This window comes from Solanum dulcamara, chromosome 4 (genome assembly GCF_947179165.1).
Source record: "Solanum dulcamara chromosome 4, daSolDulc1.2, whole genome shotgun sequence".
Classification (NCBI taxonomy): Eukaryota; Viridiplantae; Streptophyta; class Magnoliopsida; order Solanales; family Solanaceae; genus Solanum; species Solanum dulcamara.
In genome coordinates this window covers 12,631,047-12,645,363 of record NC_077240.1, presented here as the reverse complement: position 1 = coordinate 12,645,363, position 14,317 = coordinate 12,631,047, and the positions used below count along the sequence as shown (strand labels likewise).

At 34.2% G+C, this 14,317-nt stretch overlaps 2 protein-coding genes and 1 long non-coding RNA gene across 3 annotated transcripts; 2 read left to right on the top strand and 1 right to left on the bottom strand.

Annotated features, from left to right (window-relative positions):
- Positions 1 to 4,512, top strand: LOC129886324 (perakine reductase-like). Its single transcript, XM_055960970.1, has 7 exons — positions 1 to 183; positions 1,204 to 1,374; positions 2,573 to 2,776; positions 2,924 to 3,096; positions 3,373 to 3,469; positions 3,599 to 3,752; positions 4,068 to 4,512. Exons 1-7 carry the CDS (start codon positions 130 to 132, stop codon positions 4,247 to 4,249), a joined length of 1,035 nt encoding a protein of 344 aa, XP_055816945.1. The 5' UTR covers positions 1 to 129; the 3' UTR covers positions 4,250 to 4,512.
- A 693-nt stretch (positions 4,513 to 5,205) lies between these two features.
- On the top strand, positions 5,206 to 6,931 carry LOC129886323 (uncharacterized). Its single transcript, XR_008766194.1, has 3 exons — positions 5,206 to 5,239; positions 5,612 to 5,827; positions 6,843 to 6,931. It is a non-coding gene; the product is annotated as an uncharacterized LOC129886323 (long non-coding RNA).
- On the bottom strand, positions 6,614 to 10,288 carry LOC129886322 (putative calcium-transporting ATPase 13, plasma membrane-type). Its single transcript, XM_055960969.1, has 3 exons — positions 9,363 to 10,288; positions 8,620 to 9,173; positions 6,614 to 8,394 (listed from the first exon to the last, which is right to left on the bottom strand). Exons 1-3 carry the CDS (start codon positions 10,243 to 10,245, stop codon positions 6,766 to 6,768), a joined length of 3,066 nt encoding a protein of 1,021 aa, XP_055816944.1. The 5' UTR covers positions 10,246 to 10,288; the 3' UTR covers positions 6,614 to 6,765.
- Positions 10,289 to 14,317: the final 4,029 nt, after the last annotated feature.

Here is a 14,317-nt window from a genome sequence, read left to right as displayed (position 1 = left end):
TTGTTGTTGTTGGTGACACAATCCACCCGTGCTCACCAAATCGCTCTCCTCACGCAGGCTATATATATATAAATTTGCTCAATTTTAGTGCCCCAAAAAGAAGAAAAACATTATTTTTCCATTTGAGCAATGGCGGACGCAGTTGAGATGCCTAGAGTAAAGCTCGGAAGCCAAGGACTTGAGGTAAAAACTTCAATCAATATGATACATTTTTTTTGGACGATGTCGCATTTCGTCAGTAATGATTTTGTCTTTTTGTATTGGAAGTAGGTTTAATTTTAGAGTACTTCGATTTCGTCTGGTTTTTACACATTGGTTGTGTTCTTAATTTGTGGGAATTCTGAAGAAGATAACAAAGTAATATTTTTCTGTAATTTGAACATCGTATGTTAATCCCATGGTATGAATATCTATTTTTGGAATAAATGACGCTACTCAGAGCTCTTAAGGCATCAACATTGCTATCTCAATTGGTGTTTTTTAAAATAAAAGGTTTGAGCCAAAGCCGTTGGGTTCAGATTTACCCATAAGTTATACACTTATTTGTATTTATTTAGTGAGTTTTTAACACATAAAAATAAATTGCGTCTCTACCCTCACAAGGTAAGTGTAAGATTGGTACACACCAACCTACTCAGACCCCACTTGTGGAACTACACCGTGTATGTTATTGTTTAACACATATAAAAGGTTCGAGCCAAAGTGATTGGGTTAGGTGAACCCATAAGTTATACATTAGATCTACCCTTGCCATTGTATCATCTAAGATTTCAACGCCGCGGATATGGGTTGAGAGTATGAGTCAAAGGCTTATCTAACATGTATCTTTACTTGTTTTATGCATATATATATGTGTGTGTCTTTATATGTATGTGTACTATTTATGGTTTTAGTTGAAAGCCATGGATTCTAAACCCATGGAATCCTTCTGAAATACTGATCCGTTGCTAGATTTGTTGTTTAAACGAAATTGCAATCACTTGCGATTTCGATCAGAAGCTAAATTTCATGGACTTCTTTCTGTGAATGTAATAGATAAATTTTACTCTCAACGAAGAAGGACGCTCTACCCTTTCCAAAATGGATACAGTAATCTGCTTTTTAGCTGTTACTTCCTTTTTGCAATACTGTTTATTTCGTTAGGTAGTGTTCATATAATTTTGATGTAATGGTCATTCACAGCACTTGGACCTTTGTTTCTAGGTCTCTAAATTAGGTTTCGGCTGTATGGGGCTCACTGGAGTCTATAATACTCCTGTTCCTGAGGAGGAAGGGATTGCAATAATCAAGGAGGCTTTTAGTAAAGGAGTCACATTTTTTGACACAGCAGACGTTTATGGCATGGATCATGCGAATGAATGCTTGGTCGGGAAGGTAACTTAGACAATTGGTTTCACACGTATCATGATCATCAAATGATGCATTTTTCTTAGCAGAAACATCCATTACACTTTTGTGTAAGCAAAACAAAGAAAGTGGAGTACAAGATGGTCTTCTTTATTTTTCCAGCTTGATAATTCTGGAATCATCTTAACATGATAAAACAATGAACATATAAGATACATCATTAATAGAAGTTCATTGGGTAAAACCACCATGTTGCATGAGCACTCCTACGAAAAAGAGAATAGGGTGAAGGGGGAAGAGGCATGAATGGGGAAAGTACTTGAAATCTCCTCATCTTCACTAGGTTTAGTTTAAAATTATCTTATTGCAACTGTTTTCGTTACTTGTTAGCCATTCAACTTCAGCTAAACTTTGTGTCCATACAAGCTATCACTTGTTGAGGCTGCTAGTATTACACTATCTGATGAACACATAAAATGTGGTATGATTATACATAGAAAACTTTTTCTTTTCCTGAAAAATTCCATATGCCTTGTCTAAATGGTGAACCGGTCTCCTCCATAATTACAGTCTCTATGAGACACGTGAGGATCTTTTTGGTGTATGACCTTAAAAAGAATGGTCCAGCTATAAGATGAGGACATTGCCACTTTTTTCATTCTTCATCAGATAAATTTCCTATCAGTGGCAATGTCCTCATCTTATAGCTGGACCATTCTATGAGACACGTGAGGATCTTTTCAGTCTTTTAAGCACCGACTGATTGCATATGAAAAAGAGAAGTTTCTACAAACTTGTTGCTAGAATTATTAACTCAGTCATATTTTCCACAATAGAAGAATATATAGAGAATTGCGTTGTAGTTTTTTTTTTTTTGGGGGTATACCACTTGTTTACGGCCAGGTTGGCCTTGTTATTATTAATGAAATACTTTACCTGATTAAACAAAAAGAGAATATATAGTGTTGAAGAAATTTTGTTTTTCCATCTAGCATATCTTAAATTGGCGGAAAATGAAAATGGAATGGAAATGTTAATGCGGAAAAAAAGAGTGTATAATGGCAAATGTTGGACTGAAAAAAAGATTTTGAATTACGTTCTTCATCTTCGGCTCATGTACTATATGAGGTTATGGAATGTCAGGACACCCATTACCATTCTGTTAAATAGCTCCTTGAGTTTTCTTGAGTTGTCGGTAATTCATCGAAGAATTTCGCTGTTTCAGGCATTAAAGCAATTGCCTCGAGAAAAAATACAGCTTGCAACAAAGTTCGGTATTTATAAGATCGAACCAACTAAGATTACAGTGAAAGGAACTCCTGAATATGTCCGTTCCTGCTGTGAAGCTAGCTTAAAATGCCTACAAGTGGACTACATTGATCTCTACTATGTGCACCGCATAGACACAACAGTGCCCATTGAGGAAACAGTAAGTGATCTGCCTATATATGGTTCAATTTTGGTCCCTTAGTGCTCATAATATTAATTTGCATTCCTAATTAAGAATCTTGCTTTTATTTTTCGCATGAAGCACTTCTCTCTCAACTATTTCTAATTGTGGTGAGGTGTGTTACAGATGGGAGAACTTAAAATATTAGTTGAAGAAGGTAAAATAAAGTATATTGGCCTGTCTGAAGCTCACCCGGAGACAATAAGGAGAGCACATGCAGTTCATCCTATCACTGCTGTACAGCAGGAGTATTCTCTATGGACGCGTGACATTGAGGATGACATAATTCCAGTTTGCAGGTTTCTCTACACTCTATTACAGATTTTGGAAAAGAAGAAAAGAACCTTGAAATCAAATATAGGACACACATCTGGACTTTCTACTAGTTAGTATAGTTTGGAGTACTATCTAACTGAAAAAGGCACACTCCCGCTAGATATTTATTAATCATTTTTCTTGTTTTCCTTTTGTACCTCAATTAGAATTGTGAACCACTAAACAGAAAGTTAATGGATGGTGTGCAGAGAAATTTTCACTTTACTTTTCAGTACTCTCATTCTATCTTTATCTGCTAGGGAGCTTGGAATTGGGATTGTTCCATATAGCCCTGTTGGACGTGGGCTTTTTGCTGGAAAAGTAGTTGTTGAAAGCCTGCCCGCCAACAGCTTTTTGGTAAGAAAACTAACCGTTGTTTATTTTACTTTAAATTCTTTCGATGTTTCATTATTATAGAGTAATATTTTTTGTATTAAATCCATTTTTCATGCTCTTATGATTCTGGATTCGTTTACTCTATATCAGGCTACACACCCTAGGTTTACTGGAGAGAACTTTGAAAAGAACAAATCTATATATTTTCGTATTGAAGGAATAGCCAAGAAGCATGGATGCTCTCCGGCTCAACTTGCTATTTCGTGGGTCCTTCATCAAGGGGGTGATATTGTACCTATTCCTGGTAAGCAATTCTTCTCATAGGTGCACTAATACAAAGATGATCTTAGAGTACTTGTAAGGAAAGAAATAAGAAAAACAACTACAATTGGAAAGAAAAGCAATGCCATCAATCTGTGAGACTAGAAGTAGCAGTCACTTGATGCTTTTTTAACCAGAAGATTTAGAGTCTCTATGCCATTATAAAATCTAAAAGAGAAAAATGTGCAACATTTCCTGTTTCTGCCTCAAGAAATTAGATGCTGTTACAAATTGTGCTTTGATCTCTTAAAGACATGATTTTGTGAATACTGAGTTAGCCTCTTCTCTCTTATTATAGGTACAACAAAGATAAAAAATCTTCATGATAACATAGGTTCTGTGAGAGTGAAGCTCACAGAAGAAGACGTAAAAGAGCTTTCTGATGCAGTGCCCGTAGGTGAAGTGGCAGGGCAGAGAATTGGCGAGTTTCTTTATAAGACATCATACAAGTTTTCCATTACACCACCACCAACCAAATGATCAATGCTGTGCTATGGCAAGTGCAGGCTTGAGCTTGTTGCTTCTCTTTTTCCATCTTAAATCCATTGCCATATGATTCCTCTCTTTTTGTACTGCTATATTTGAATAAAGGATCTGTCTGCTTGTCTTTTATCTCAGTCTAAAGTGGAAATCATATTAGCTACTCCATATTTTTTTTAAATTAGAGTTATTACTTGTAGAGTAATCAAACAGTTGTTAGGCCTAAGTCTGGACTTGGTCAGTAAAGCATCAATTTGTGGTTTTGATCTAAGTGTTATTGTATCACTATTGTGTGCATTGGATTATGGACTTATGGATCTTAAACAAAGTATTGGGAAGAAAAGGAAAAGGTCATATTTTTCTTTTTAAAAAAGGTGTTATAAGGGATTTGGGCATATTTTAGCCATTTCACAACTTTAATCTGTTTTTCTTTTTCTTTTTTGTGGAGTAAATGTGCATGTCACTTCACTTTTGGGGGTTTCTAGCTATGGAATTTTCTAATTAACTTGTGTCATAGGTTGTTTGGAAAAAAAATATGTAAAATTATGCAAATTGAGAGGGAAAATTGTGTTTAAGCCCTTTAATTATAAAATAAAAAAATAAATTAGGGTTATTGCTATTTGGCAACATGTTGCCTAAAAAGAAATTTAACAAGCACATTACTAGTGTTAAAACATTTTTAAGGTCATTTAACAGAAAAAATAGTTAGGTATCAAAACTCACGAGTATTTATTTTTGGCTTTTATCATTTGTACCCAAAAAAGTTACATTATTCTGCTTTTATTTTTACTTCTTCTTCTTTCTATTTTGAAAAGGAAAAAAATGGAGTTTTCCTGCGACAGTGCTCCGTTGTTAAATCTCAATCAGAGTACAGTCCGTACAAACTATGTCCCCCCCTTTAAAGAATCCCTTTTTGTATTCCTTTGTCCCCACAATGTTGGAGCGAGCAAGCATGGGGTCATATATAATTGTCGCCTTTCAGAACCCTAGGTGATTTTTCTTCTCATTCAACAAATTCTTTAATTATTGTTTCTTTTTGTGGATCAATTTTACGGGTAGGAGAGCTTCTAATACAAAACTCAACATTTTCCAATCTAGGGTTACTCAAGGTTGCAATAAATAATCATGGTCTGCTTTTTCTTGTGATTTCCCCTTTATTTCAGTTCCAAAACTATAACTAATGTAGAGTTTCACTTCCCTCTGCACCCCACTGGCTTTAATTTGAAAATATAAACATAACAACAAGTATATGTCGCATGTGACACAATCATCTTAGACAATTTTCTCTTTTATCTTTTAAGCATCAGTTTATGTTGCCAATACCCTTGGGCAGATATGATGATTTTTCTTTCACGTTTGCAGGATTACACTTTCATCTTAACATTCACATTGTATTGGATTTATATTGTGAATATCTTGGGCCTTGGAGGTCTGACATTCATTTGTAGATGAATTGCTGGTATCATAATTCACAACCATTTTCATGCAACTCGTTTTTCACTTGATAGACTATGTCAGAGACACACTTCTACTAGAGCTATCATGCGACAACACTTTGTTGGGAATAATCACAAATAAGTATGTATGAAAAAAAAATATTATTTTTGAAATAATGCTTGTACGTGTGTGTGCCTGTGTGTATATTATAAGCTGACAGCGCTTGAAAATAAAACAAAAAACATCAATTTGAGACAAATAATTTGGAACAGCCCCCCCCAAACCCACATACAAGCTGAAATCTGATAGTATGCCGACACCACTTGTGCATTGGTATCCTATCACATAGTGTTCTCGTAGCAACTCCTCCATCTCAGGAGTCGTCCTTCTTAATTTTTTTTGTTGAAAGTAAAATAAATAAATTAAGACGGATGACTGGGATGGACGTGGTGCTACAAATTATATTAATATCACTGCAAACTTCCTTAGTCAAACAAATTATTAATATATCTTCTGAAATCTAATGGAACTTTCTTTGTTTAGGCTGTCTTTGATTGTTGACTACCTTTAGCTACTCTTAGTTTCCATATTACATAAAGGTAAGGAAGCAATTACTACGATATCTCATTTCTAAGCTAAAACCTCTTGTATAGAATCGAGTGTGCTCCACAAGAATTAGCATGTCTTCCTTGTTTTTGACTTTGAGAAAGTCTTGTCAACTTTGGATTGCAAGTCTTCTGGGTCCTAGTATATTATTATATCCATGGAAAAACTGTTGTGAGCCTAGGAAAGTTTACATTGTGGACCTAGAGCCAATTATTAGTCTTTTTTTAAGACAAGATTTGGTAAGCTTCCTAACAGTTCCTGTCTTTTTCACTCTTACCGAAACTTGTCATGTGGATAAATTTAAGTTGCAAGGAAGTAAACTTAGAAATGAAAGAAAAGCTTAAATTTAAAAACAAAAAAGAGGACAAGCTATTTAACCTATTATAATGTAAAGATTGGACGAAAAAAAATAAAAAAGAGGAGCTACTTGAAGTTTCTTGTGTCTTTTGCTGCAACTTTAGTGGTCGAAATTTTCATTTGTTGGATACACGAATGCACTTTATAATCCAACCGATAGGCCATGACAATGATGAAATCCCTATGCATGCAGCCCATTGCTTCCAGTTCAGCATTTCAGTATCAGCAAACCTCCTCAGGAATTCAACCATAATTACCTGGAGAGCTATTGTCACTCCCACTATCCCAACAAATAGTCTGTTCTTCAGTATTCCACGGAATATGTTTTTCTTCTCCAAATTCCTTGCATTGAATTCGTTGAAGACTTGACAGAGGACAAAAGTATTGAAGATCAAGGTGTTTTTTACCTTCTTATTCACATGAAAGATGGCACTTCCTTTGAACTGCAGGATCAATAGCACTGTAACCTGATACAAGGCTTGAGCAAGGAGATTCCTCCACATCACACTAGTTATCAGAGGTTCAGTTCGTCCAACTGGTTTCTTCTTCATTAGATCGCTACTGGGTCGCTCAGTTGCCAAAGCTAATGCCCCCAGAGTATCCATTATGAGATTCACCCACAGAAGTTGGACTGCTGTCAGAGGGAGTTCTCCAGATGAAGCAGCAGCAACAAAGTTGATAACAAGGGCAGCAACATTTACTGTGAGTTGAAATTGAATAAACTTTTGAATGTTGTTATACACGCACCTACCCCACTTCAAGACTGTGACCACTGTATTGAAATTGTCGTCCAGGATAACTATATCGGAGCTCTCCTTTGCGACTTCTGTGCCTTGGATCCCCATGGAAAGTCCAATATCTGCTGCTTTTAGTGCAGGAGCATCATTTGTTCCATCGCCTGTAACCGCTACAACATGGCCTTTCTGCTTCAAGCATTCAACCATCAAAAGCTTGTCAAATGGTGAAGACCTTGCCATCACTCGTATTTTTTCGACAATCTCCATTCTCTCTTCTTGTGAATAATTCCTGAATGCTGGTCCTTCAATTACTGCAATATTCAAGTCTTCACCTGGTTGGAGTATTCCACATTCAAAAGCTATTGATTTGGCTGTAAACACATTGTCCCCAGTAATCATTTTGATGCTAACACCAGCAGCCCTGCAGGATTCTACTGCCTCTTTAACACCAGGCCTACATGGGTCCTTCAGACCCACCAGACCCAGTAAGGTTAGTTCAGTTTCTTCAAGAATTTGCCTTTCTGCATTGCTTTCTTTGTAAGCAAACGCAATACATCGCAAGCTCTTGCTTGCCATATATTCAATTTTAAACTCAAGTTCTTTTCTTTCTTCATGACCTATAGGTGCAACTATTCCACTTTTGACATAATAAGTGGAGCACATAGCTAGAATCATCTCAGCAGCACCTTTCCAATGTGTATGAACTTTTCCCGTACTATTTTTTGCTACTAGTACCCCACTTCTTTTCTTTTGTGAATTGAAAACTTCAACATGGAGGATTCGATACTTTTGCTTTAATTCATTAAAGTTCACTAGTACACTGGTCACGGCCCATGATAGAATCGCTTTCTCAGTAGGGCCTCCACATATTTCTGGAGGACCAGAAGGTGTTGTATAAACATCACCAGTAGTATTCAAGCAAGCAGCCTCTTGTAACAACTCAACAACATCAGGTGCTATCTGTGATGTCGTCATAATCATTTCTGTTCCTAACAAAAATTCAGTTACCTGCAAAGGTGAATTCAGAATTTAAATTTAATGAGTTCAACGTTCAAGTTCTAATGCTCAAGTTCTTACTGTTGAATTCATTGCAATTTTAAAATTATTAGTTTAGAATGTAACATCTGTTGAAAGTTTACTACTAATTTTCAACATATATTTATGCTCAGTAGCGAAACTTGTGGGTTCATTTGAACCCAGTAAACAAGGCTGCATCCGCCTTGAGTTATGTACCTGCATCTGGTTTAAGGTGAGAGTACCAGTTTTGTCTGTGCAGATTGTGGTTGCTGATCCCATTGTCTCACAGGCAGATAGTTTGCGGACCATCGCTTGATCGAGCATCATTCTTCTCATAGAGTATGCCAAGGTTAGCGTGACAGCCAATGGCAAACCTTCTGGAATTGCAACCACTATGATGGTTACTGCTGCCGCAATTATACGAATCAAGGAATTCATTATATCATCTGCTTTGGTTTTGCTACCTACAAACTCCTTCTGTCCACTGTCATTTTCAGTATGTCCCGTGAAGTAACGGATCATTAAGGTGACTAGAACAAGAAAAGCCACCAACAGACCAACATTCCCGATATATTTGGTAAGTTTATTTAACCGATTTTGCAGTGGTGTTTGCTCATTCTTGTCATTTGTTATTGTGCACATCATCTGACCCCATGCATTGTTTGCACCTACCGATGTGACAAGCATGTGTCCATATCCGTCCATTACCTTTGTTCCGCAGACCAAAAAGGGGTTTTGTGTCTCGTTGATTTGAATGTGGTCACTTTCACCTGCAGAAGTGATCCAAAATATAAATAAAATGAGTTCAAAGTTCTAAATCCTTTAAAATATAGGTTCAAAATTTAATATTTATACTGCTTTTTTGGGGGGAGTGGGTGGGTGGGTGGGTGGGTGGGGTTCTCATTTATATCCATTATTTATACTGAAAATGATATCTAGCTAGGTCTGTCTCTATTTACCTGTCATGCTGGACTCGTCTACTTGCAGCGAGTGGCCATCCAAGAAGAGTCCATCTGCTGGAATCTTATTGCCAATTTTGAGACAGACAACATCACCCACAACAATATCAAAGATTGATACTTCCTGTCTACGTCCATCTCTCACTACTTCCACTTTTATATCCTTGCTCTCATCTGAAAGCTTCAGAAACTGTCTGCTTTGTTTGAAGTTACTGATAGAAGAGACTGCAAGGACAAGAATAACTGCAACGATGATACTTCCGCCATCATACCATCCTTCCTTAGGCCCGTGCTGTTTAATCCCAAAGCCAAGTGACAAAACAGCACATACCAGAAGGATGATAATGGTGGTGTCTTTGAACGCTTCAACTACAAAACTCAAGAAACTCTTGGCTGGTGGCTTGTCATAAATGTTGGAACCAAAAGTTACCTTCCTTTGTTTGAGTTCATTCTCATGCATTGTTATGCCTTCTTTCAGGTCTGATCCAAGAATTACTACGACTTGTTGCACTCCTCCAAATTGAAGGAGACCATTGAAGTCTCTCTCTCTGACCAACTTGGCAAGTGCTTCTTTGTTTATTCCATGAAAAAGTTGCTTCTCATGATCATTGATGTCGATAATGTGGGACTGATCGTGCAACACCTGGGAAAGGACAAGTGTGTTTCTATCAATCCTTTTCTTGTTCAAGAAAGCCACAAAATATATGGCTCTAAAAACCAACTGCAGTCTCTTGTGTGGTTTTCCAAGGTAACTGTCCCTTTCATTGCTTAAAAACATGATGGTATCACTGTACTTAGATGTGTGTATAGCCATTAGGATTTCTTTGCACAAACACAATTTTTTTTTTACTGCTGTTAAATATTGAATTTTATCGAGTTGCATTCAGTGCATGAATTAGTTGCGTTTATAACCTAGGAAAGAAGAAAGTTCCATGCAATTTCCAGGATGCTCACTAGAATCGTGATACCCGGCTTTTTCCCTATAATCAATGAACTAGATAAATATGAAGGAAAATGTGAAGAAGTTCAGTTACATATTCGATGCAATAGTGTGTTGATGCCCCAATGCTTGCGTTTCACGTGAGAAAGCGTCCATCCTTTTTCGTTGAACCAAGGAATAGTTGTATTAATTAATTATGGTGTGTAAGTTAAGATATATGTCATTCATTCGTCCATTTATTGTAAATATCGGTGTGACTAAGTTTTTACCGTAAATATATTTTGTCATTCAAGATAATGCAGGAGCTAGAATTTTAGGATTTTATTTGAAGTTATACACACTGACTGACAAGACTTTGGAGGCAAAAATGCTTGTTAGACTTTAAAGATGCTCTTTTTTGTTCTTTTATTCTTTTTTTTTCCCGGGTAACTTTCAACATGTATACTCATGTTTCTTATGATATAGTTTATTTACAACTTTCTCGAAAACTAGAATCAAAGTTTGTTGGTTCAATAAATAAATATTCACTTTAGTCTATTTTATTTGTAAGTACTTTTATTTTACACGCCTCTTAAATAAACATTAACTGAAAAGGTGATTTGATTAAATTAGTCTTATAAATTGGTTGATATCATTTTTTATACACATTAATCTTTCTTCACAATTATTAAGGTGGTAGCTAATGATTAATTATATTAATTATCTAATTTTTTTTTTACACGTCTCTTAAGAAATTATAGATAAAAAAGGTATTTTTACTAAATTACTTTTTTAACTCTTTTTAATACATTTTATGTAGGAACTTTAAACATTTGTTGTACTTTCAAAAGAATTAACTTTTAATGGCTAATTTTAATTAACTTTATCTTAATTTTGTAAATTAACAAGTAATTTGGGAGAAATACTTTTAGAAATGTGGATAAATAACATGAGATGAAGGAAGTACTATTTCACATTATTGCTTTGAGATTCCAAAAATTCAAGATCATTTTAATTATTAATTATAGCTACTGATAACTTTTGATGAATATATTAATTATTATGGTTGCTCTTGCTCTTATCAAGTTTGATATTGTTGATGCAAAGTAGTTACACCGAGGCTAATTTAGGATTTTTAAAAAATGCGTGCATTATTAAACAAAAGAAGGAAAAAATGTATTTATTATTCAACCTTCCTAATCAGAGATATCAACAAATAATACTATATCAATCTTAAAAAATATATATATCCAAAATACTTTAATTTTATAAAAAGATCACATATTCACGTATCTTATTTTGAACATTTAAATTTGCCCTGCCTCAATGTTAAGCCGACGTAAATCGGATGATGTCAACATTGTCTTTATGTATATATGGTACAGACTCTAGGAATAAGTCAGTCTTCCTTTAGTACTTTATTATTTTTGTTTTACTATTGGAACTAGAATTAAGTCAGCATCTTCTTTATAGTTTTTTGTTTCTCTATCTGTCTGGAAAATTCATTTCAAAGTAATATATTTCTTATCAAAAGCAACTTAAATATAAGGTGCATACTTGGTATAAATCATTGCAAACTTTGATGATGTCTTTTAATTTATACACTTTGATATGTGGGCATATCAGGAGCGACAGAATTAGGAACGAGGCTATTCAGGATAAGGTAGGAGTGGCCTCAGTGGAAGACAAGATGTGGAAAATGCAATTGAGATGGTTTGGGCATGTGAAGAGGAGAGACCCAGATGCCCCAATGCGGAGGTGTGAGAGACCCAAATGCCCCAATGCGGAGGTGTGAGAGGTTGGCCGTGGATGGTTTCAGAAGAGTTAGGGGTAGGCCGAAGAAATATTGGGGAGAGGTGATTAGACAGAACATGGCGCAGCTGCAGCTGACCGAGGACATGACCTTAGATAGGAGGGTGTGGAGGACCCACATTAGGGTAGAAGGCTAGTACATAGTAACGGTATTCTATTGTATTAGTAGATGCTTTAGCAAACTATAATTTCTTGTTCTCTGATGTCTGCTATTATCTATTACTTTCAGTACTTTCCGTAGTTTTCGTACTTTGATTACTCTATTTTATTTGTAGCGCTCCCGTTATTTGCCTTATCATATCGCTTTGAACTTATTAACCTCTTAACTTCTTAGCTTTATCTAACGTCTTTTTATGCTTTATTGAGCCGAGGGTTTTCCAGAAACAGCCGTCCTACCTTGGTAGGAATAAGGTCTGCGTACAATTTACCCTCTTCAGACCCCACGTTATGGAATTTTACTGGGTTGTTGTTGTTGTTGTATTAAGTAAATTCGTGAGGGAAAATACACATATTAAGAAAAATATTCAAGGACATAATTTAAACTATACTTTCCACTATTACTATTTGTAAAATCATAAATATAACTTTACAAATAGTGTGATTTATCTCCTAAAAAATATAAAATTTTCATAAATAAAAAGACAAATATAAAAAGTTTTAAACATCTATCTTGAACTTTAAATAATTTAATTATTTTAAACAATAAAAAATTTCTCAAAAATTCAATTAATATAAAATGAAGGGAATAATATATTTTAATTGAATCATTCAATGACAACGTAGTATTTTGTGTTTTCTCAATATATAGAAGGGGCCCCATTCATTTTTCTATCTAACAATTTCAGCTTTCAATTTATGGGGGGTCCGGGACGTAGAATTTGGCATTGACTAAGGCCATCACCAATGTCAAATTTTACACAAGCTATATTTGGTCTAAAATTTGCTCTAAAGTTAGCTTCAATTCATGCCAAATTTTGCATCAAATTTGGTGTGTGAATAATTTGGTGCTACATTATTCATCACATCAATTATCTTTTATTATTATTTTATTATACCATATTTTAAACTAAATATTATATATAAACTGATATGTTTTAATTAAAATATTTTATTAGTTTTATGTAATATTTTTATAATATTAATTTTAGATTAAAATTTTAATTTATTTATTTATTATTTTCCTTTACTTGAATCTTTTTGAAATTAAATTTATGCTAATTCTACTATAAATTTGAATTGGATATAAGTACAATTAACCTTGACAAAAATTAAATGTACAAAAATATAAATTGGTGAATAAATAATACAAAGTACTTTAGAATCATCGAAAATAATAAACATTCAACAAACTAGCAATTGACATACATCAAAATTAAAATATAAAATACATAATAATTTTAAAGAGTACAACAAAACATAAAAATTTGCAAAAATTATAACAACTTAATAATCTGATAGATTATTTCCAGATCGACCAATATTATCAAAATATGGAATGTATGGGGTCGAAAATTGTGGTGCATGTGGTTTTGACTTCTGAAATTGCTGATTTCTTTTTTTCATTATACGAATTTGCTATGAACGTGCATTCGGAGTTTTGCAATTATCGCAGGACCGTCACGTTTTTGGAGAAAAGAAGTGTTACATGATATATTAACTTCATGTATTATAATGCACAACATGATAATTGAGGATGAGTGTGATTTTAACGCACCAATTCAAAATGTTTTAGATGGTTCAACTCTGACTGTAGAAATGACAATAGATAAAAATTATCGATTATAATAATTTCTTGCTCGACATAAAAAAAATTCAGGACAAAGAAGCTCATTTTGAACTACGTAATGCATTAATAGAGCATTTATGAGAGTACCATAGTGATCTTGAAAGTTGAATATTCATGTAGAACTTAAAATAAAATTTTCAATTGTGTAATGTTTATTTAATTATATTTCGTTAATGATTTCACTTTTATTTGTGTTATCCATTATTATGTATAATATGCAATATTTGCTAGCAATTTATATTATTTAAAAAATTATGATATAAAATAATTTTATATTAAACTACTATAATTTGAAACAATATGAAAATTAAAATTATATATAATGAATTTTTTTTAGAAAAAAATTTCTTTTATGAAATAAGAAAATATACATGAAATAATAATATAGTAATGAAGAGAGAGATTATTTATTTATTTATTTAAAATTTAATGCAGTGG